Genomic DNA, 25,857 nt, shown 5'->3' on the forward strand with positions numbered 1-25,857 from the left:
CCTCTCATCTCTTCCTGCCTTTCCCCTTACCCATCAGCCACCATGTCCACTTTTCCCAATCCAATGCCACCTCTTCTATGTGGACATTGGATTGGTTGTGTCCATTGCACCTCTATGTCAAGAGGAGGCTCAGATTCCACATGGATGCTGGATGCAATCCTCCCACTTTCAGTTGTAATCACTCTAGGCTCCATGGTGTGGTGGTTGTCCTTCTTCAACTCCATCTTAGCTGAGTGTGGTAAGTCCAATAAATCAGATTGTAGGTGCTGGAGTCTGTTGAGGCTCAGGACCTGGCTATCACATCAGAGTAACCCTTGAGCACATAATGGGAACATGTATGTCTGGCACAATCTGTCTGGTGGTGGCCCTAAGGACTGAACCAGGATACTCATCACAGGCTTGTAGTCCCAGAACTTGCCTTGTGTATAGAAGGTAGCTCATAGAGTCCTACAGAATGCTATGGGAACAGTCAAGTCATGGCTGCCTGGGGCAAGAGACTGCTGGCTGCAGGACATAGAGAGCACTACCTAGGACTGTGAAGAAACTGTTTCTAGGGAAGAGGGGACATTTGTATCCATTTAACTGAGAAATTCCTCTGGTCACACATGCATGTCCAAAACAAGACACATTTGCAGAAAGGATCAGGCCCCTACTCTTTCACCCAGAGCTATTCTCTAAACTTGCTGTACAATTAAGCCCTGAAGGAAAGCAGCACTTAGGTCAATCTGCAGACTGGGAAAGGTGTTTTCTTTTTTCCTTCTTTTTTTTAATTAGCTCCTGACATTCAAGGAAAACTCCGTCATAACACAAATGGATACGGCTTAAGGAACAGATCTGGACTCAGTCCAGATTCTGGTGATAAAATAAAATGCTCAGGTTCAACACAAGATTATGAAACACACAAAGAAACAGGAAATGACGGCCCAGGCAAAGGAGAAGATTAAAGCATTAGAAGCCATCAATGAGGAAGAACAGACCTGGGACACACCAGACAAAGACTTTTGAAGAATGGTACTAAATATGCTCAAAGAGCTAAAGGGAGAAAAAAAAAGTGGACAAAGGACTAAAGGATATCAGGAAAATGATAGATGAACACAAAGAGAATACCAATAGAGATGGAAATTCCAAAAAGGAACCAAACAGAGCAGAAGACAATAAAAGAAATGAAAAATTCCCTGAGGGGTTGAACAGCAGACTGGAGCTGGCTGAAGAAAATATCAGAGAATTTGAAGATAAGCCAATTGAAATCATTCAGTCTGAGAAGCATGAAGAAAAGGGAACAGAGCCTGAGGAACCTGTGGGATACCATCTCACATTATAAGAGTCCTTGAAAGAGAAGAAAGAGAGCAAGAAAGAGAATATTCAGAGAAATAATGGCTGAAATCTTCCCAAATTTAATGAGAAGACATGAATATACACATCCAAGATGCTTAACAAATTCCAAAAAGGATAAACCCAAATAGACCCACACCATGGCACATTACAATCAAAACGTCAATTGCCAAAGGTAAGGAGAGAATTCTGAAAGTCACAGAGAGAAGCAGTGTGGCACATACAAGGGAGTCTCAATAAGATTAAATGCCAAAATGCCATCAGAAACTATGGAAGCAAGAAGGCAATGGGATGACATTTAAAGTACTGAAAGCAAAAATTGACAGTCAAGAATTCTATATCTGGAAAAACTGTCTTTCAAAAATGAAGGAGAGACTAAGACATTCCCAGAAAAACAAAAAGCTGAGGGATTCTGTCACCACTAAAAAGGATCTGCAAAAGATGCTAAAGAGAGTCCTGCAAGTTTAAAGGGCAATAGACAGTAGATCAAAGATGCATGAAGAAATAAAAATCTCCAGTGAGGGTAAAGACATGGCAGTACTATCGTATTTTTGATTTGTAACTCCACTTTTTACTTCCTATAGGACCTAAAAGGCAAGTGCAAAAATGCGATGATAAATCAGAGGCTTTGGACTGATAACATATAAATATGTGATCTGTAACAAGAACTGTACAAAGGTGGGGGCACAGAGAGGTATGGGAACATAATTTGTGTTTACTATTGATGTTAACTTGATATATCAAAGTAAACAAGACTGTATTTGATTTAGGATGTTAAATTTAAGCCCCACAGTAACTACAAAGAAATTACCAGAGAATGTGGAAGCTCATAGAGACAGAAACTAGGGTGCGGGGGTAGAGGGTGGAGGGGAAACGGAGAGTTAATGCATACTGTGTATAGGGCTTCTTTTTGGGGAGATGGGAAACTTTCAGTAATGGAAGATGGTAAAAGTACTGCAATATTGTGAAAGTGATTAATCCTATTGAATGAAATGCTTGGGAGTGGTTGAAATGGTAAAGTTTATATTGTATATATGTTCCCACAATAATAATAATTTAAAAAACACAGAAAAAGTTAAAGACAATGACCATTAAGTACAATACATAACCCTGGACAGGATCTAACAAGGGGAAAAGGCTCAAAAGGACATTATTGGGACATATGAAAAAACTGGAATATAGACTATAAGCTTTATATCAATGTTAAAATTCTTGAACTTGATCTCCTTGGTCTTAGGATATATACAGGGCAATATTAAGTATTCAAAAAACATGATGTATACAACTTATACTCAAGTGTCATAAAATAGACTGATAAATAGACAGATTTGAGTAGACGGATGGATAGAATGATATGGCAAATGTGACAAAATATGAAACTTGGTGGATCTGGGTATCGGGGGGCGGGGGGGGTAGGGATATTTGGATTTCTCTATATGGAGTCTGTATTACTTTTGTAACTGTCCTGGACATTTGAAAGTATTTCAAAATTAAAAGTTTAAATAAATAAATAAATAAATAAGAACAACTGTGAGAGCCAAGAGGATGCCTAAGTTCCTCTTAGTATCCTGGATGGGATCTTGGAACCGTAATAGTATATTAGGTAAAAACTAAAGAAATCTGAATAGAGTACAGACTTTAGTTAGTAATAACTTACCAACACAGGTTCATTAATTGTAAAAAATGTACTACCCTTATGCAAGAGGTAAATAACAGGGGAAACTGGGTGCAGGTTATATGGAATTCTCTGTACTATCTTTGTAATTTTTCTGTAAATACGAAACTGTGCTAAAAAAATTTAAGTTTATTTTAAAAAAATAATAGACAAAACTGATGTCTTCCTTTGATTGTCCCATAAAATAACTCATCATATCATTTCTTTATTGTCTATGTAAAAGACATCCTGTTCCTGGCTATATATTAGCATCACCCTTTAACCAATAAAATCAGCAAAAAGGAAATTCCTCACAGGCATTGTCTAAGTTATTCTTTATGGAACCAAAAATAGCACTATGTACTTAAGTGCTCTCTCTCTCTCTCTCTCTTTCTATATACATATAACCAAATAAGAAGGACCACTTGATATTTAATATCACTATTCATTAATACTGAACAGTCACAGCTTCTTGAAAACGTATAGAGGGCTCAGACAAAGAAAAACAACTGACTAATAAGCAAACAAAAAAGTGTCTCATCTCACTAAATAAAAAAGGTAATAATAACAGTGGAATAGTATTTGTTACTTATCAAATTCCCAAAACATTCAAAGAACATTCAGGCTGTCCAGGCAGAAAGGAAGCAGGTACTTTTGCACAGGCTGTTGGTATGCTCTCAACTATAACAAACTTACAGAAAGTTGATTATATGTATAAAGAGCCTAAAAATAGTTCTAACCCCTAACTCCTGACAGTACTTCTAGGAATCCATGCAAAGGATAAATTCAGACTGGGAGCTAAGACTTGCAAATAATGCTCTGAAACACATCCTCACTTGTACTCTGAATGATGAGGTACTAACTATGCCAGGTAAAAACACTGAATGATAAAACAGGTTAAGGAAGCACAACAGGAAATACTGGGCAGTCATTACAAATGAGGCTTTTGAGGTAGTACGCTTCTAACAAGTTAAATGGAAACAGAAGAAAATACAATTTTGTACGAGGGTGGGGGTGTTTGAGAGCATAATACTGACCGTAAGAATCTGCAGGCAATTTGTTTTCTTTTCATACATTTGTATATTTTCAACTTTTCTACAATGAATATGTTGTTCTTTTCAATCAGGAGCAGGGAAATAAGGTTACCTTTTCTACCACTTTCCCTTCAGTTTAATTATTTATGTAATTTAACCAATTTTAAAAAGCAATTATATTACATTCATAGAAAATGATAACTAAAGAAAACTCAGCAGTTGGATAAGGCTGTCTTTTCTGTTCTAAGTGTACCTCCTATTCAGTTCGGAGTTTTTCCTACAGTTGTCAAGGAAATGAGCCCAGATCGCCTCGTCCGGCTGTTGAGGACAGGCTGGATCTCCTCTCAGTCCCCAGGCTTCTTGTTGCTGTGGTTGCTCTCGGCTCATGCCATTGGGCAGAGCATCATGCTGGACTCAGAGCCACACAGGTCATTGATCCTTTCCCTTTCCCTCAGAGAGTTCCAACTGTAGTGAGAGAGAAAGTCCCGGCCCCCAAATTTCTCATTCTCACCACACAGCATTTAATCACAAGGGGATCATTGCTTTGAGGGAAGCACTGCTCTCTCATCTTGAGCTCTTTTAAAACTGCAAGCACTCTTGGGAGACAGGACAAATTAACTAAATCTTTCATGGAACTCATATAACTTTCCTTTATGGGAACCTGTAAAGAGGAAGGCAGGAAATGTACAACAGACATCCAGGAATGCAGGAGAAAAATTTCACCTACTTCACAAATTTGCTTGGGGAAATCCTGAAATTTTGATTAAAACAGAACCCTTTAATGGGCTGCAAAAACATGTTTCCATGAAATAAAACAGAGGGTAAATAATTCTATATACATTTTTCAGTCAAGCTTATTAGAAAAATACAATAGTCCCAGTAGATACAAAGACAATGATATGATCATGCAATAAAAACAGAAAACAAATGTTTCAGGATATGCTCATCCAGGACAGTAAACACACACACACACACAACTTGGGAACATCATATTATACCAACTAAAAAAGTATTTTTTTAAATGGCACCCTATTCAGGCAAATTTGTGCTATTATCAAATGGAAAAAAAAAAAAGACAGTAAATTGGTGTTACTTCTTGAAAAACAGTACATCCCATCCTTAAATGATCTGAATTCCAGATAGCAGCTCACTCTCCTCTCATGAAACTGCCCACTGACCTAACCCCAAGAAAGCCAAATTCTTCCCTGAATGCTCATTCTTCAGGCCATTTTTCTTAAAGGTTTCTTCCCAGGATGGTTAATTTGGGTATTGCTAGATTTCCATGGTTGCCACTTGCCTGTTTGTTTATCCAGACTCCCAATGTAATGTATTTTGACCCTATACCCTTTTCATTTTTGTTTTATGAAAATATCTGAAATAATTCCACCTTTTAAAAAGTTTAGAAAGGTTTGTTATATTTTCATTTGGAAAATGTGTTAGTTCTTATGTCACTTTTTTCCCCTCTGCTCCAGATAACCCCTTCTTGTATTTTCAAAGGGTTTTATTTCTAGCTTTGTTTATAACTGAAGAATTGTTACTACAATTTAGGGTTTAGGTGAAATCTACATCTGTTAGCACACATTCTCTATATAGACAGTTGTGCGTAGAGCTGGCACAGTCATTAGTAAGCCTCATGGACAAATAATTCCTGCCTTAAAGAAAGACAACAAATTAATAGAAATCTGGGATCACAATGTGTTCTTCTCACTACCACCAAATTCTTAGAATTCTTTGGAAATCTAATTCTCTCTTCCACTAGAGGCAATATGCTGATCCTACATATATTGAACTCTAGTTTAAGAAATTAATATCTGCTTTAAAGTATCACCTCTCAAAATTTTTGGACTATGCGCCACAATAAAAAACATATTTTAAACTTAACCCAGCACACATATTCACATAGCTGTAAAAAATGTTTCTTAAAATACTTTTACATTCAACACTAATATTTCTATTTCTTTTTTTCTATTATTTTAAGGAATGCCAGTTGTGGCCCACTAAATTGATATTACAACCTTTTCGTGAGTTGGAACCCACAGTTGAGAAGCCTTGCTGTAAAGCCCTGCTCCCTGCTGAGTAATGTGTTAACTCACAATAACAGAGCATCTCAATATAAATGGTGCCTAAAGACTCTCCTACACTTTTTTCCTTTCATTCTACTCTTTCCTCCCCATGCCAAAGATTCTGTTCTCTCTCCCATCCCCCAAAGACTGTCCTTCATGCTCCTCTCTTTTTATTCTATTCTCACTTAATGTTCCCACTACTACTTGTGCAGAACAAATCTCCCCAAACCTAAAACATAAAATAGCAACTATTTTATTAAACTCCCAGATTCTGTGGGTCAGGAATTTGGAAAGAGCACAGTTGGAAAGCTAGTCTCTGCTCCAGGATACCTGGACCCTCAGTGGAAAAAAACTGATGTCTGGGGAGACTCAGTAGCTGTAGGTGGAATCATCTGCAGGCCATTCCTTCACATGCCTGGCACCATGCTGCTGATGGCTATGGCCTCTTTCTCATCGTTTGGTTGAGTCAGGGAAACTGGCCTCCTACCATGAGTTCCAGGGGCAAGTATTCTACCTCACAAGTCAGAAACTATGGCTCCTATCAAGCTCTTCCTCAGAAGTCACCCGCCATTCCTAATACATTCTATTGGTGGTCAAAGCAAGTCACAAACCTGCCCAATTCAAGATGAGGTAAACTGGACACCACTTCTTGATGGGACAGTTGCAAAGTTCTACAAAAGCAGGCGGCACAGGATATATTCTTTATAGTCATCTTCTAAATCATTATTCCCCAACCTCACTCCTAATTCCAGAAACAAATGTCCAATATCTACTATGTAGCTAGCTTTCTATGGGTGTCAGTTTGATACTGCAATCATAATATTATCTAAACAGAACTCACTGTCTGTCCTCTGTCATGTTTCCTATCTCAGTCCTACTAGGGAAGAAAGAGCTTAATGTTTTATTTCAGACAAATACATCAGAGGCTCTGAATCATAAAAGTGAAGGAGTTGCAAGCAGAAAACTCAAACCAACACAGTGGCTCTATAGAGTCTGAAGTCCCATATGGGGTACAGACCAAAGTGTATGTCAATCCCAGTAACAAGGAAATCTGAAAGCCATTCACTTTTATACAAAGACTTAACAGTTCGTATTGACAGGTCTTATTAGCAATCTTAAAGGTCTTATATTTTACATGTTCTACTGCTTCCCTCTTTCTCTGACTACATGACGCTCCCTTGGAAAACTTTCTCCTTGTGCAGGCTCCATATTACCGTATTTACTGTCATACAAGCTAAGAAACCTGCTAGTGGTGAGAGGCAGCATCAGAGTTTGGGGCAGCGATTCTCAAAGTATGTTCCCTGGACAAGTGGCAGTGCCCGAGACCCTTCCATGTAGACCATGAAGTCAAAACTATTTTCGAGTGTTGTTTGGGGGGGAGAGGGGTGGGGGGGGGGGTGGGGTTGAATGGGACCTCACATATATATTTTTAATGTAATATTATTACAAAGTCAATTAAAAAAAAACTGAAGGAAAAAAAAAAAACTATTTTCATAATGACATTAAGGCATTATTTGCCTTTTTTTGCTGTATTGACATTTACACTAATAGTGCAAATGCAATGGTGGCTAAAACTGCTGATGCCTTAGCATGAATCAAATGAGTCAAGAGCAGCCCAAACTGCTAATCGTATTCTTCACACACACACTTTCAGTTTAAAAAAAAAAAATTTAAAAAAACAAGTTTTACTTAAGAATATCCTTGATGAAACAGTAAAGTTCTTCATTTTCTTAAATGTCTATGTTGAGTACATGTCTTTTTAATATGCTGTGTGACAAAATGGGAAATATGCATAAAGCACTTCAGCTGTATGCTACCTGTCTCCAGGAAAAGCACTTGTGGTCATTTGAGTTGTAAGATGGCTAGTGACTTGGGTCGCTGGCACACATTTTCTCAAAAATAAAAAAAGTGAGCCTGTCACTTCAAGGAAAACAACCAATGATATTTATCACCAATGATAAAATTTGAGCTTTTGAGTGAAAATTAGAATTGTGAAAAATTTGTATCTGCCACCACAAGCTATAGAGCTTCCCAACCCTTATTGATGTTTCTGATGAGACTGGTGGTGATATTAACAAATGTGATTATCTTAATATTACATAATTTAATTTGTCAATATGAAGATCTCCATAATCAATGAACCAATATTTCCAAATGACCAATGAATGATATTAGAAAATCATGCATGGGTAAAAGATCCATTCAAAGTTCAAGATTGATCAATGGATTTTAACATAACAGAATACAGAAGAGTTCATCAATGTACTTTCAGATTCCACTTCAGAACTAACCTTTTAGAAACTATGCTTGCCAAATTTTGGTGTATGACCAAGGAAGAATTTCCACAACTATATGAAAAGGTTATTAAAACAATGCTCCCCCTTCTTTCCAATGACACATCTGTGTGATGCCAGACTGTCTTTCAACCACACAGTATATCTCAACAGTTTAGCTGCAGAAGCAAATATGGGAATTGCCTATTTTTTTAATTAGCCAGACATTAGAAAGTGTTGCAAAAATGTTAAACAATGCCATTCTTACAATTTCTGGGGAAAGAGAAAGTCTTGGAAAATTCACTTATTTTTCATAGAAAACTTAGGTTAATACTTAATGGGCATATCATTATTTTAAATGAATTATGAATGATGTTTTAAAATAGATTATATAAATAGTAATCTTTAAAAAATACTCAGTTTTAATTTCCAATAGAGTAAATATTGATAGATATAACCCATATAAACCTAAGCTCTTTGGGATCTACAATACTTTTTAAAATTCCAAATTGGTCTTATGACCAAAAAGTCTGAGAACCACTGTTTAAAACATAAATTTGGAGACATAATTGCTAAAGTTCAAATACTGGCTATCCCATTTAGCAGCCAGTGTTTGAAAAGCTTTAGAAAGGTATTTAAACTCTTTATGCCTCAGTTTCCTCATATTTTACATGGAGGAAATAATAATTCCTCCTTTGCAAGGTATTTGTAAGAATGATATGAGATAATGTATATAAAGAGCTTATAACAATGCCTGCTATGTAGAAAATCCCCATTGTATTGAAGAGATTGTTTTTATGACCCACAAACTATCAACTGGGCCTTGGGACTCTCTCTCCCATGTACTCACTTCTATTTCCATCACTACTCCCAGCCTTCAGTTTCTTCTCTGGACCACTTAGTCAACAGATTAACTAGACCCTTGCCATGAATATCTCAAATCTTTACACTATCCTTGGCTTCTCTCCTAAACCACAGATGAGGCCATAGCTCTTCTTCAGAAACTAATGCTATATGTCCATTCTGACAACAAGTAAGGCCTAAATTCACTAGCCTGCCATCAAAGGCCCATATCTAACTCTCAGTCTAACTCTAGCCTATGGCTTACAAAATGTATCTTGAGGGGAGCAGATGAGACTTAAGCAATTGGGCTCCTGCCTCCCACATGGGAGGTCCCAGGTTTGGTTCTCAATGCCTCCAGAAGAAGACAAGCAGATGCTGCAACAGGCAGATGACACAAGGGGCAGAAGTCACAACAAGCAGATGCTGCAACCATCACAACTAGCAGACACAGCAATGAGCAGACACTGCAACCAGTGGGGAGTGGAAGTAGCTCAAACAGTTGAGCACTTGCCTCCCACATGGGGGGGGGGGCAGGTTCTGGGATTGGCTACCAGTGCCCTCCTGAAGAAGATGAGCAGACAATGAGCAAACAACAAGCAGACAGAAGAGGGAGCTATCTTGGGGGTTGGGGGATAAAAATAAAAAATAAAATAAATTTTTTAAAAATGTATCCTGAAGAACTCTTGTTTCACACTAGGGCTAGAAAACAAGGAAGCTATCATCAAACAAATCTGGGAAGCTAATAGGTTAACCTGATTTCCTTCAGTAGTACTATTTAGAACCTTTTGCAAGCTCATGTGCACTGTGGCCCTTGGACTGAAATACAGAACACAGCATGTGCCAGAGTTTACTGACCAGGGAGCCTTGTTGAAAGGAGCATCTCCAGGAAATAGATTTTGAGAGAGCACATTTGGGGGAATATCACTAGCTTCATTTCCCAAGATTTGCTGACAGATGCTTGGCCATTTCACAAACTTGTCATACTCCCTGGTTTGTGTTCTAATCCCACTGCAAAGAATAGTCATCTCCCCTATTATTTCCTAACCCTCAATGCATATACCACTGCTTATTTTGGGCCTCCTGATTTCCTAAATCAGAGTTTTCTATCTTCCTTGTTTGTTCCTCCACTTTTATTGAACTGAAATTCCTGCCTTCTGTTTCATTTTACAGTTAGTTGTTGGTGTGGTGTTTTTTTTTTTCTTTTTTGCTAATTGTGAAATACCTTGGGGGAGGACAATAGCATATTGAGTAAGGTCAACTGTAATAAAGACACCAAGAGCAGACATCCAAGAGGGAATCAACAATCTTCTTTCACTCAAGATGTAATTCAAAATTGCTCAAGATTACTCTCTCCTTACATCTGAGTGAGATATCAAGTTCCAAAACAATGAGATATTCAACCACATTTTAATTGAAAAAAGGAAATAAAATTAAAATATCTGATGGAGGCCATAAATGATCCAGCAAGAGATTTCCAGCCAAAAAGCAACCATGGAAACTACAGATCCTTTCACTTACGATGTTCAACTATGTTCATTCAGCTATAAATATATACTAAGAACCTACTATGTGTCAGGGAGAAATCCTAGACTAAAGAAGGAGTCAAATGTACAAGAAAATTATGGTGGAGAAAGTGCTATGGTAGAGAAATCAGCAAACCCTATGGCAGCAAACCAAAGAAGTACTTAATTCTGCCTGGAGGATTCTAGGAAAGAACCACAGAATAGTGAGTATTTGTTTTGGGTTCCAAGGAATTCACAAGGAGAAAAGAATAAAGGGCATGCCAGGGAGAGAAAAGGGAGATGCACACAGAGAGGCCTAGACACTTGTGACTGGCGTTTTGAGTTCGGTCTTTACCACCTTCCACCCAGCTTTGATGCTCTGGTAGACTGAATAACAGTCCCCCCAAAAGATATCAACACCTTAATCCCTGGAACCTGTGACTATTACTTTACAAGGTGTGATATAAATTAAGGCTCTTGATATGAGGAGATGATCCTGGATTATCCAGGGTGGACCCTAGATGTAATTACAAGTTCCTTATAAGATAGAATCAGAGAGAGAATCAACACATAGACAAGATGTGACAAAAAGGCGGAGATGAGAGTGATATGGCCAAAAAGACAAGGAATGCTGGAAGCTAAAAGAAGATGAAGAGGCAAGGGGCACAGTCCTGCTGACAACCTAGATACTGATTTCAAACTTGCAGTGCCACTGATTTCCGTGATACTGATTTCAAACTTCTGACCTCCAGAACTGGTAGACAATACATTTTTGTTTTTAGCCAGCAAGTATGTGGTAATTCATTATAGCAGCAATAGGAATCAGATGTAGCTGCTGCCTGCTACATGCCTCCAATGTCATTTCCCCACATCCATCAAGGATTCTGGAATCATCTCACAGTCTTCCTCTCAACCTAACTCCTATTATCATCCTGGGTGGTTCCACCGTCCATGTGGATAATCCATCTGACCCCTATTGTCACAACCCCTTAATCACCTTGCCCCCAGTGACATTTCATACCACTCAGTTTCATACCACTTCAGACAAGCTCTGGATCACATCACCAGTAAAACAAATGCCAACATCCTGCCCTTGACTACCAATTCTTATTCTTTCAGCTTTCAGTTTTCAAACTCAGTGAGTTTCCCTTAATCCCTCCATTTTCCCACAGTCTATAAGCATCTTCAGCTTCAAATCCTTCCTTACCCTACTGTCATGACTGGGACAACTCTCTCACTAGAACCCACAGGTGAATTTGCAGAGAAGTTCATAATTATGGGTTAAATTGTGTCCTCCAAAAAGATACATTCAAGCCCTAACTTCTGGTCCTAGGGATATGACCCTATTTGAAAAGAAGGCCTTAGAAGATGTTATGAGTTAAGTTGAGGCCAAACTGGATTAGGATGGGCCCTAATCCAAAATAACTAGTATCCTCTTAAGTAGAGAAAATTGGACACAGTCAGTAGGAGAGAAAAGACAGCCATGTGACAAAGGCAGAAACTGAATTATGCCACAAGCCAAAGAATGCCATGGATTGACAGCAAACCACCAAAAGGATCCCACAGACATTAGAGGAAGCATGGCCAAGTGAACACCTACAGATTGCAGACTTCTAGCCTCCAGTACTGCAAGACATCAGTGCCTGTGGTTTTAAGCTACCCAGTCTGTGGGGCTTTGTTACAGCAGCTGCAGGAACCTTAGACACTCATAAAACATCAGGCCTTTCACTTGCATGATCTCCTTCTAAGCCCAAATTTTACCAGAAACATGGGAAAGATATTGTTATCTTACTGTCACACTTCCTCCCATGTCAGGCGGCATTAGAGTGGCTGCAGACATTCTGGGGGTTCTGCTAAAATAAAGCCAAGTGAAGATATACTTAGTTTGGGTTCAGCGGAGTATATTTATGTAGTTCATGGTCATTTTAGTGCATAGTTAAGTCACCACTACTTGTCTCAATGCAAAAATGACTCCCAGAAACATTCTTACACCCACTGTGCAGCCTTACCCAGAATTGTAATGGGGCACAAAAGCATAAGCCGTACAGCATTCTGTAGTGTCCTAACGCTGCTAACACCAGCAGTATAGCACAATGAATGAGCCAGAACCAAGGGTCTCGAAAAGTCTTTGATTCACCAAGTATGTAGAATTGAAAGTGGAGGATTCAATTCTCATTAATATGTAGTCAAAATGGAAGTTAAACAGAACTTCTCCCCTGTCAGGAATATATTCAATTCAATAATGTAGTGTATGCAAATACAAATGTATCAACCCTTTAAATTTTCTTGAGACACACATGAAATAAAATTTATTTGGTTTCCTGTGTTTGCAGCTCCCAAACAAATATTTTCAAACTGTACCAAAAGCCATAAATAAAAGTGATTAATAGGATCTTGGATTTCTTACATGAACATTAGTAAAGTTTGTAAATACTTGTTCATTCAGCACAAATGTTGATACCAGTAAGAAACCATAAAGCTCATACTGTACCACTAAAGATCACTGACAACAGTCAAATCAATTCAAGTAACATTTGATATTGGATGCTGTACAACAAAACTTGAAAAGCCCTGAAATTTTACAGCTCATATGTAAAAACATCTTGATAGAGATTTTGCCAAACTGGATAATAATTCTAAAAATTAAGTTATAAAGCTGAAAGAAACACTTCTGAACCCTCAATAATAATTTTCAAAAAACTAATTTTGATCTACCATGCAATTCTCTCTACAGAAATACTATTGCAAAATTATTGTCATGCAAAGAGGAGAGCATAGGGTATGTAGCAAAACTTAGGGGAGAAGGGAACTATTACAGAGGTGTGCCAGCAAGTAATAAATATGATTTTTTTTTTTTAAAGATTTATTTATTTATCTCCCCTTCCCCCCCCACCCCGGTTGTCTGTTCTCTGTGTTTATTTGCTGCATCTTCTTTGTCCACTTCTGTTGTTGTCAGTGGCACAGGAATCTGTTTCTTTTTATCGCGTCGTCTTGTTGTGTCAGTTCTCCGTGTGTGTGGCACCATTCCTGGGCAGGCTGCACTTTCTTTCGCGCTGGGCGGCTCTCCTTACGGGGCACACTCCTTGCGCATGGGGCTCCCCTATGGGGGCAACACCCCTGCGTGGCACAGCATTCCTTGCATGCATCAGCACTGCGCATGAGCCAGCTCCACATGGATCAAGGAGGCCCGGAGTTTGAACCGTGGATCTCCCATGTGGTAGACAGACGCCCTAACCATTGGGCCAAGTCTGCCACCAAAATATGATATTATTTTCCTGTATTATGTAATGCTTATAGCACTTGTCATCTTTTCAAAATTTATAAATTGTTGTCCTTTCTTTGCTCATGTAAAATATTTACTTGAGTCTAATTTTTGATTTTTTTTTTCTTAAAGAAAGCATACAAAATTGAATAAGCTTCAAGCACAAACAACTAAGATCTATTGTTGGCAAGACTCTCACCCTCTTTAATTACTTGCCTTTAAGCCTCAACTCCCAATCTTAGATTAATCCCATCTAATAAGTGTGGAAGGAATAATAGAAAGTCATCCTTCACGGCTTCCATTGATGGATAATAAACCATAAGGTAAAAGGTTATTGAGAACAAACTATCTGTGAGATGTCCAAGCATCACCCACAGATTACCTGCACCATTTCAATTAAGGGATCAAACAATTCCTAATAGAGGAACAACCTGATATTATATCCTTCCTGATGTACAAAATAGAGTGTATGGCATTACCCTTATAAAACATTTTTGCCAGAAACTCAGTTTAGCCTAAATCTAATTAAGCTTTTAGAAGTAGCTCCAAATTTATAGATATGGAGGAGCTATATGGACCAGTTAAATACCTCAAGGAAACAAGCAGACAAATACGGAAAATGGAACATGCTGCTAGACAGTAAGTCTACTCTTTTCAAAATGTCAATGTCATGGAAAGTTTTAAAAGGTAGAAAGGACTGCCCTAGAGTAAAAGAGAACAAAGAAATATAATATTAAAATGCAGTGTGTGAACCTTGATGGGTTATTGGTCACCCTTCCCCATGCAAAAAAAAATAATATAAAAGACATTTTGAAAAGTAGTGAAATCTGAATATGGGACAGTTACTAGATAACTCTAGGAAATTACTGTTCATTTTCTTTTGTAAGACAATAATAAAGTGGCTATGTAGAAGGATTTCTTTATTTTTATGAGATACACAATAAAATTTTTAAGGGTACAGTATCATGATGTTTATAATTTACTTTCAAGTGGTTCTGCAATTTTGCTTGCCTTTTAAATTTTCTTTATGCTTGAAAATCTTTGTAATAAAAATAATTGGGATGACAGCATCAACATTGAGACATAGGATATCCCAAAAAAAACCTCCTCAGTGATTCAGGGAATAAAAGTACAAATCCCACTTGCTTAGACCTCTGGAAGATGGTAGAGACTAGAGAAGGACTCCACAAACACTGAATCAAAGAAAAAGGAAAATATTGGGTAGGAAATTTCTATCCCAGACATGCGAGTCCACTCTGCCTCCCTCACTCACTCCCATGGAGCTTGAGAGTTGCTCAGAGGCAGTGACCTAGATCCTTCCCACCTCACAAAGGGAACAGAAGAGATAGAACCCAGGTCAGAACACAACCCACTGAGGAGTGCTGCATACAAAAGGGCCCCAAGGAGGGGACAGGGAAAGGGAGAGAGAGACCACAGTAAAACTGCAGGTGCATAGTGTTGCACTTACTCAATCCAGTTTCTGTCGACTGAACCACTCCTAAATGCAAAGCAGACTTTTCTGGAGTGACACACATTTCTGGATTGATGCCATGTGGCTCCTAAGGACAATATACCCTATATCAGGGAACAAACTGGAGGCAGAAAATTCTCATAGAGGAAAAAAAGAGGGGTTAAACTGAAATGCTGTAAGACAGGAGGGTCCCAGGAATGAAAGGAGTAAGGAAAACAGAGCACTGAGTGAGGGAGAGAATTTAAATAAATCAAAGGAGCTGGGAGAAAATTCTGTATAAAAACAAACAGATCAAGATTTCCAGAGAAGACAGAGGAAACGAAGTTTTCTCCTGGAGGTGAAATAATCACACAGAAAGTACAATCTTAAAAATTGTACCAGGGAAGCAGATATAGCTTAAGTGGCTGAGTGCCTGCTTCCCATGTATGAGGTAATAGGTGCAATCCCTGTTTTTTTTTTTTTGGAGAAAAAAAAAAATTGTACCAAATAGCCATAGCCAGGAGCCAGGGTACAGGGAATCAGAAGAAGAAAAGCTGAGGAAATCTGATCAGTTAAACACCGGCTATTTTAAACGTCTAGAATAAGATGGGCCAAGGGTCAAAGAAGAGTGTTAACACAAAGTTAATAGAAAATAAAACCTTAGACAAGAGGGAGAAACTGATCTTTAGAGTTAACTCACCAAGATAAAATGCATAGACATAAGCAATAAATTAGAAATCATAATAAGAAACAGGAAGCTATGGTTCAGTCAAGGAAACAAATTAAAACTTCAGAGGAAAGAAAGAATTTGGAACAACTAAAGTAGTTCAAACAAATCTAAGTCAATTCAAGGAGATGAAGGAAAACATGCATAAAGAGAAAAAGATATTAAGAAGACAATATGTGAACATAAGAATTTGAAAGTATAAAAAAATAAACATAACAAATTATAGGGATGAAAGGCACAATAGTAGAGATTAAAAATTCTTTAGAGTGGGCTGTTGTGCACACCCATATGCGCAGCATCCCCCCGCCATGTGTCAGGGCCAGGACCAGGATCAGGTGCAGAGACCCCCTCATCCCAGGAAATGGGGCATGGCCAAAAAGGGGGCCACCTCCTTGCCCATCATGCACTACACATTCATGGGGACCTGGTGCTAAGCCATTCGTAGATGACCTGCTTCTGAGCCAGGGATTCATACATAGCAGAGGAGCTCCCTTGCTATAATCTACTGAAAGTCAGCCCTCAACACAAGATTTTAAAAAATAACTAAAAAGATTAATAAAGATGGTAAAATGATTTCACAGTAATTAAATTGTAAAAGTATAATTTTACAAAAAAGAAATAAAATTTATAATAAATAAAATTTTAAAATGAGAAAATAGCTATTTAAAAAAAGAAAAATACATTAGAGTCATACAACAGACTTGACTAGGCAGAAGAAAGAACCAGTGAACTAGAAGACAGGACAGTCAAAACCATAGGCAGAAGAACAAAGAGAAAATAACAGAAAACTTGAGTAGTATGTCAGGGATTTCAGTGACAGCATGTGTGCACAAACATACATGTCATGCATGTCCCAGATGGAGAAGAGAAGGTAAAAGAGGCAGAAAGAATATTGGAGGAAATAGTAGCTGAAAATTTCCCAATTCTTATAAAAGACATAAAAATACCTGTCTAAGAAACACAACATACTCCAAACAGAATTCTAATAGACCTACTCCAAGACACATACCAATCAGAACGTCAAATGACAAAGATAAAGGGAGAATTCTGAAAGCAGCAAGAGAAAAGTGATATATCACATACAAGGGATCACAAAAAGACTAAGTGCTTATTTCTCATCAGAAACCATGAGGCAAAAATGCAGTGGAATGACATATTTAAGATACTGAAAAAGAAAGACTGCCAGCCAATAATTCTTTATCTGGCAAAACAGTCCTTCAAAAATGAGGGAGAGTTTAAAATGTTCACAGAGAAACAGCATTCTTTCTTGATAAAAACACTTAGAAAAGTAGGAATAGAAGGAAACTTCAACATGATAAAGGGCCTATATGAAACCCCACAACTAACATCATACTCAGTGGTGAAAGACTGAATGCTTTCCTTCTAAGGTATGGAACAAGATGAGGATGCCCACTGTTACCACAGTTTTTCAACATTATACTGGAAGTTCTAGCCAGAGCAGTTAGGTAAGAAAAAGAAATAAGAACCATCAAAATTGGAAAGGCAGTGGTAAAACTTTCACCATTTGCAGAAGACATGATCCTACATATACAAAGTCTCAAAAAATCTTTAACAAAGTTACCAGAGCTAATAAACAAATTCAGCAAAGTAGCAAGATACAAGATCAACACACAAAAACTAGTTGTTTCCATATACTTGTAACAATCTAAAGAGGAAGTCAAGAAAAATTCCATTTACAACAGCAACTAAAAGAATCAAATATATAGGAATAAATTTAACCAAGGATGTAAAGGATTCATATACAGAAAACTAAAAAAACATTGCTAGAAGAAATCAAAGAAGATCTAAAAAAATGAAGGACATTCTGCATTCATAGATTGCAAAACTAAATATTGTTAAGATGTCAATTTTACCCAAAATGATTTAAAGATTCAATGCAATTCCAATAGCCTTTGTTGCAGAAATGGAAAATCCAATCATCAAATTTATTTGGGAGGCTAAGTGTCCCCAAATAGCCAAAAACATCTTTAAAAGAAGAGTGAAGATGGACTCATACTCCCTGTCTTTAAAGCATATTACAAAGCTACAGTCATCAAAACAGCATGGCACTGGCACAAGGGCAGACTTACTGGCCAATGGAATTGAACTGAAAGTTTGGAAATGGACCCTCATATCTATAGCCAATTGATTTTTGACAAGACTGCCAAGTCAATCAATTGGGAAGGAATTGTCTCTTCAACAAATGGTGCTGAGAAAATTGGATATCCATATGCAAAGAAATGAAAGAGGACCCTACCTCACATCATATACAAAAATTAACTCAAAGTCCAGGACTATAAAGCTCCCATAAGAAAATGTAGGATCTTGTGTTAGGCAATGTTTTTTTTTTACTTTATACCCAAAAGCATAAGCAACAAAAGAAAAAATAGATAAATGAGACCTGATCAAAATTAAAAACTTTTGTGCATCAAAAGACATTGTAGCTGTCTCTGCTAGAGAAGCACATACCAAATTTTGGTGTGTATTTCCATCTTTCTTTCCATTCATTTGTCAGCAAGTTCTGTTCTTTCCCCATTTTCCAATAAATTCTTTTTACTGAACTAACCAAAAAAAAAAAAAAAAAGACATTGTCATGAAAGTGAAGAGGCAACCTGCACAATGGAAGAAAGTATTTAGAAACCACATATCCAATAAGGGTTTAATATCCAGACTATGTAAAGAAATACTACAACTCAACAGTATAAAACAATTGACCCAAACTAAAAACGAGCAAAAGAACTGAATTAACATTTTTCCATAGAGGATATACCAATGGCTAATGAGCACATGAAAAGATGATCAACACCACTAGGCTAGTAGGGAAATGCAAATCAAACCACAGTGAGATATCATTTGATACCCACTAGAATGGCTACTATTGGAAAACCAGAAAACTACAAGTGCTAGAGAGGTAGAAAAATAGGAACACTCATTCATTGCTGGTAGGAAAGTAAAATGGTACAGCCACTGTGGAAGACAGTTCAGCAGGTCCTCAAGGAAGCTAAGCATAGAATTACAATATGACCCAGCAATCCTGCTATTATATACCCAGAAGAATTGAGAGCAGGGACCCAAACAGATATTTGCACAACAATGTTCATGGCAGCATTATTCACAATTGCCAAAGGATGAATGGAAAAACAAAATGTGGTATACATATACAAAGGAATATTATTCAGCTGTAAACAGGGTTGAAGTCCTGATGCATGTGACAACATGGATAAACCTTGAGGACATTATGCTGAGTGAAATAACGTCAGACACAAAAGAGCAAATATTGTATGATCTCACTGACATGACCTAATTATAATAAGCAAACTCATACAGTGGGAATCTAGAATATAGGTTACCAGGGAGTAGATTAAGGGTAGAGAATGGGAAGCTGGTGCTTAATTTGTACAGAATTTCTATTTAGGTTAATTGTGAAGATTTTGAAATTAATGGTGGTGAGAGTAGCACATTATTGTACATGTAATTAACAGCACTGAATTATATAGGTGAATGTGGTTAAAAGGGGAAACTTTATGTCATATGGTGCTAGAATAAAAATGAGAAGATAAAGCATAGGACTGTAAAACCAGTGAACCCTATTGTAGACAACAGACTATAGTTTATAGTACAAGTAAAAGAATGTTCTTTCATGAGTTACATCAAATGTATGACAGAAATACTAAGTATTAATGATAGGGTGGTATATGGAAAAAAGATACTTAACATATACTACTGACAATAGTTAATAGCATGGTTTTAATAATTTTATCAATTTTAACAAAGGTAAAGTACTGCAAAAAAAAAGTTAATTATAAAAAAGTGCTATCATCAATTGTGACAAATGTTCCACATCAATGCAAGGTGTTGGTGATGGGGTGGTATGTGGGAATCCTGTATTTTATGCATGATTGGTCTGAAAACCAACACCTTCTCTAATTAAAAAAAAAATTGGAACAAGTGAATAATCATTGAATCTCCTTTTTTCTCATCTGGTCAGCTAATCACAAAGTTTTAGTAGAGTCAGAGTAAATACTCATGTCAAATATTAGCAGTGAAGAAGTATCTAAAGCCAAAGAAAGGCCTGCTATACTGAAGAATCTCCCAGGGCAATTGTGGCCTGCTTAATTAGTGTGAAAGAGCGGCTCACAGCCATGTTTAGACTACAGTCATTCAGGATGGGAAAGCCATGCAGAACCAAGGGGGGAGAGGTGGGACAGACAAAATTCCAGCAAACAAAATTGAATAACTTGATTTATTTTACCAATTTTAGAAAGAAAAAGAAATCACATATGATTCTTCTCAGTAGACCCCTGCTCCCAGAGGTGTATTTCATTAAGTATTTTATGATTCATAAAGCACTTTCATATGAATTACCTCTTTGACTCCTTAAAACTGACTTATGAAGCAAGAAGGGTAAGTGGTATTCCCATGTTATACATAAGGAAAATGAGGCTTAGAGAGGTTATATGATTTGCCTGAGGTCACACAGCTAGTACTTGAGCCGAGGTCCTCTTACACTTGACCATATTATCCAACATGGTCACTGAGTGGCTACCTTACTCTGGCTCATGTTAATTTCTCTGAACTTCAGTTTTCTGCATAATAACCTAAGGCTCATATAAAAAATTGCAGAGGTTCATAATTTGCACTAGAAAGTAAAAATTAGCAACAGCTTGTTGGTGGGGACGGAAGGTGGGAAAGGGCTAGCACCCCGCCTATGAAGGAGGCAGCCCCTCCTGAAGGAGCTAGCATACCCCCCTGGGGCTTCTTGGGGGGTTGCCCCTTCCCTGCCATCTCAGAGAGGTGCTAAAGCGGGCTGGTTTGGGGAATGAGAAGATGAATCTGGGACATGGCAGTGAAACATGTGGCCATAGAATTCTACCTGGAAACCCCTCCCCCACCCAAAGGAAAGACCCCCACCAAAATGCTGCTGAAAGAACCCCACAAGAATCCTCCATTTGGAATGAGATTTCGCCCAGGATCAAGGAAAAGCCCCAGGTATTCTCAAGGGGACTTATCATTGGCCCCTCCCAGCAAACAACTGGGACTCCTCCCCCAAACATTAACAAGGGGAGGAATAATTAATGGTTTAAAAAGCAAGCACAGAGGCAAACAGATGTGGCTCAAGCAATTGCACTCCCACCTACCACATGGGAAGCCCTGAGTTCAGTTCCCAGTGCCTCCTGGAGAAAGCAAGCAAAACAGCAAGGTGGTGCAATGCGCTGGCACAGTGAGCTGATGCAACAAGGAGACACAAAGAGGAAACCCAAGAGAGACAATAAAGCAGAGCACGGAGGTGGCTCAAGCGATTAAGCACCTCTCCCTCACATTTGGTTCCCGGTGCCTCTTAAAGAGAAGATGAGTGACACAGAGAGCACACAGCAAATGGACACAGAGAGCAGACAGCGAGTGCAAAGCACGGCGGGGCGGTGGGGAACAAATAAAAATGAATCTTAAAAAAAAAAAAGGCAAGCACAGAGGCTAAATCAACTCTCTTTTTTTCCTTCTCAGCCTGAACCAGCCTGCGAGTACACCTGGCTGTTATTTTCCCCCATGTCTACTCTCTTCTCTCATTTCCTTAAAAAACTACTGGCCTATCTAAACTGGCATGTTCTTACATTCTTTTATGTAACATAGCCAAGAACCTAGAGGAAATCGACAACAGTGCCTCTTCAGACACAGTCACATACTGGGGCCCCAAGACCTCAAGGGAAATGAAAAGAAGGGAGTGAGGCAAAGCAATCACTGGAATAAGGTACACTCACAACGGTAAAAAGTATAAGCACCATGCAAATAAGTGTGATCTCCAGACTGGTGGTCAAGTCCACACCCCCTCACGGCAGTAGCTATTTAGTTCCTTTGCTCCGTAAAACTCCCTAAGTGGGGGAAATTACTAATTTCCACAAAATATTTGTTTCCACAGATTTTTTTTTTCTTCCCAAGGGCAGCTCAGACAGTCCTATAATAAAGGCAGACTTTGTTCTGAAGCTTTACTGTGTTTTCCCAATGAAAATTCTAATTGACAACCACTGGGAAAATAACAATGCAGGGCAAAGAGAGCTCTAGTTTCTCCCATTCTTCCAAGATTCATCTCAGAGAAGTACTGCTTCTCAGGTTTCCTGGGCCAGTGTTCAGCTTGGTCTTTATTTGGACACAAGCATAAGTAGATGCCTGGATATTAGAAGAAGTTTATCATTCAAAGTAGTCAAATCCTAAACAACCAAAAGATTCATTCTTTCAAACTTCAAAGACAGAAAATTTGATTTAGTTCCCTGGCTCAAAATGTCAGGCCCCACCACACAGAAAATACATATTACATAAAAATTCAACCATGCTTTTTCCATATAAAAAGGGAAGACCCTGAAAAAAAAACAAAACATAAAAAGCATGATGAGATTCTTCAGAAATAGTTGCATGAGAATATTAAAGGCACTGCTATTCAACGGATTCATTATAGAAGAAAAGTTCAAGTACCAGAGGGAGTGATTTTCATATGAATGTTGGGTGTTGTCTGTCACAAACAAGTCTCCTGTCTACATAGAGAACCAAGTCACACCAAGCAAATCAGGGGGGTTGTGAGTGGCAAGGTACACAGAGAGCTGTTCAGATAAGGGACAGACATTACTGGACCCTTTTTCAAAGAAAACTTTGAAGATTTTGTTAGGCTTTCTTCCCTAAACTGTCACCAGATAACAATGCAGTTGCAAATGAGTGGAGTTCAGTAGCCACATCACTGCCCTTCAGAGACCAGCTGGCAATGGCTGCCCATGATAGAGATTAGCATTAAAGAAGAGCTCATGGTTACTGGGCTGACAAACAACCCACGGAGAATATTCACAAACAAAATACAACCCCCAACCTAGTCACACAAACCCAAATCAAAATAAAAACTGTGTGAAAAGAAGAATCTCAGGGGGAAAAAAATCCTCCTTGCTTCTTCCTCTATTCCCTCCATTTCCAAATAATATACAGGTCCCCATAGTAAATATAAACAAACAAATCATGTGTTTCTGGTTGTATTTTATAGATTAAGTGAAGTGAAGCTGGTAGAAGAGGTGGGGAAATAATAACAATTCCTCTTCCTTTTTCTTGACAGAAAGCAGAGAAAGGAGGAAAACGGGAAAAGAACAGCATGAATGGGCATCAGTGCCAGACCAAGAGTCAGGAAGCTTGAATCCTACCTAGCCCAGTGACTCCACCAGCTGTGTGAGGAGCCCCTGAATTTCCCGGTCTTCACCTGTGAAGTTTAAGCTGGATCAGCAGTTTTCAAATTGGGTTCCTTGGAGCACTAGGTTTGGTGGAGAACCCTCTGAGGCAGCCACAGCGGCATGAGGGGAAGGTAGGGGAAACAGGGCTCAGACTTCCTCTCCAAATAGCTCAGAGTTGGATCACTCTATATATTGGGGTTGTGAGTCAGGTCTTATTTTTCTAAAAAATTCTATAAGAAGAGAATTTACAATTTAAAGGCATTGTACTAGTATCCCTGGAAGTTTTTAATTTACATAATTCATTTCCTAATTGCCTGATTTCTACATGCCACTTTGGATTATTACTAGAACTAACTAATTGATTGGTCAGTTAATAATGATTCTCAATCCTCCATAGTATGTTCTCTTATTCTTACTTCAAAGATGAGGAAACTGAAACACAGATAAGACAAGGGCCCCCAAATGACACAGCTCAGTGGTTGACAGAATTCAAAGCCAAGATGTCTGCCATTAAAACCATTAAACTTGACTGTGGCCTTGGAATTAAAGAATAAACTTCACTGTAAAAATCACTGGTTACCTCATTATTATTACAATTCTTTCTCTGTGTGTTTGAGTTTCCTAGGCTGCTCCAAGCAAATACCATGAAATGGTTTGGCTTAAACAATGGGAATTTATTTGCTTACAGTTAGAATGCGGAATATGTCCAAATCAAGGCATCATCGAGGTGATGCTTTCTTCCTGAAGAAGGCTGCCAGCGGTCTTTGGCTCCTCTGCCACATGGTGGCATCTGCTGGTTTCTCCCTTCACTGCCAGGTTTTGTTGATTTCAGCTTCTTGCTTCTGCAGCTTTCTCTCTCTCTCTCTCTCCCCCGTATTCATTCCCTTTATAAAGGCCTCCAGTAATAGGATTAAGACACATCCTGACTGAGGTGGGTCAAACCCTAACTGAAGTAGCCTCATGGAACTTTCCTATTATTACTTATAATGGGTTCACACCCACAGGAATGAATTCGATTTCAGAACTTGCTTTTCTGATGTACATATAGTTTCAAACACCACACTGAGAAATATCAAGTTGTTCATTGTATCCTTTTAAAGTAAATACTTACCCTGGTGAAAAGAAATGAATAGCTACAAGTTCTGCCCAGCAAGCAAATCTGTTGGATACCAGAACACCAAAAACGTTGACAAAGCCTCCAGGACAATAATGGTTGTTAAGAACTTTCAAAGCAAACAAAACCCCTAAAAGGGAATAAAGAACATAAAAATATTAACAATCCAAATGTGGAGAGAAACCAGGGAATCAATATTTGCAAAGAAAACAAATTAAAGGTGAAAATGATCATTTGATTACATTGAAATTTTGCTTTCAAACATATTCTATTCCTTCCCACATTATCTTCTATCCCAACTTCCAAATTGCCAGAAATCAAATGCCTGACTATTTTTGCAAAAACTTTCACTTTTAAAAGCTACCTACGCTGTACCAATCAATACAAGTTCAAGGCAATTATTTCTTTGATATTTCTTAATGCGGAAGTCCATACTGATTCCCAGTATGCTATTAAATATATAACACATAAAATGGGGATAAAATACCATCAAGGAGTACTTTTCTAACCTCCATAGTAGAAATCCTGTTCTCCCATCTTGGTGGGATGGGGGAAGATGGCAGGGAAAGAGGAAGGAATTGGTTTCCTTCTGCATCAGGAATATTTCCCCCTTCCTCCCCTTCACACTCTAATTTTTAGAACACTTAATTTAAACCCTGAAGGCCATTTAAGTCCCATGGAATATATGTATAAAAAGAATCAATGAGGGGGGAAAAGTGAAAGGCAACGAATCACATGGTTGTCATATAGACTGAGTTTAAATCCCATTTCTACCACTCACGAACTCTGTGATCTTGAGCAAATTGCCTCACTTCTTTAGCTCTCAGTTTCTTCGCCTACAAAACTAAGACAATTCCTCCTCCCTATGGATCTATCATCTGAATGACAATTATGGTTCCTAAAACATTCCATGGGTAATATGTAATGCATTTATTTTAATGCAGTTATTGAGAGGCACACTTATCTTTTCTGAGAATTCCCTATCACAAATCTACCCATTTTATTCCTTCTTTTTTTTTTAAATGTTACATTAAAAAAATATGAGGTCCCCAGAGACCCCCCACCCCACTCACCCCACTCCTCCCACATCAACAACCTCTTTCATCGTCGTGGCACATCCATTGCATTTGGTGAATACATTCTGGAGCACTGCTGCACCACATGGATAGTGGTTTACATTGTAGTTTACACTCTCCCCCAGTCCACCCAGGGGGCCATGGCAGGACATACAATGTCCAGCAGCTGTCCCTGCAGCACCACCCAGGACAACTCCAAGTCCTGAAAATGCCCCCACATCATATCTCTTCTTCTCTCTCCCATTGATCTCCAGTATTCTATCTCTATATATAATCACATTCACCTAGGACCTAGTCCAGATTGTTCAAAAGGGAATGATGCAGGATA

The 25,857-nt window shown here is 38.3% G+C and overlaps 1 protein-coding gene across 1 annotated transcript in view; it reads right to left on the reverse strand.

Moving 5' to 3' along the window:
* Positions 1 to 25,857, reverse strand: part of RHBDD1 (rhomboid domain containing 1) — a 164,275-nt gene that overhangs the window by 116,734 nt on the left and 21,684 nt on the right. Inside the window, exon 3 of the mRNA XM_004453879.5 lies at positions 24,451 to 24,583. Coding sequence (XP_004453936.1) covers positions 24,451 to 24,583 — 133 coding nt within the window. The remainder of the gene's footprint in view (positions 1 to 24,450; positions 24,584 to 25,857) is intronic.

Source organism: Dasypus novemcinctus, chromosome 7, assembly GCF_030445035.2.
Source record: "Dasypus novemcinctus isolate mDasNov1 chromosome 7, mDasNov1.1.hap2, whole genome shotgun sequence".
Classification (NCBI taxonomy): Eukaryota; Metazoa; Chordata; class Mammalia; order Cingulata; family Dasypodidae; genus Dasypus; species Dasypus novemcinctus.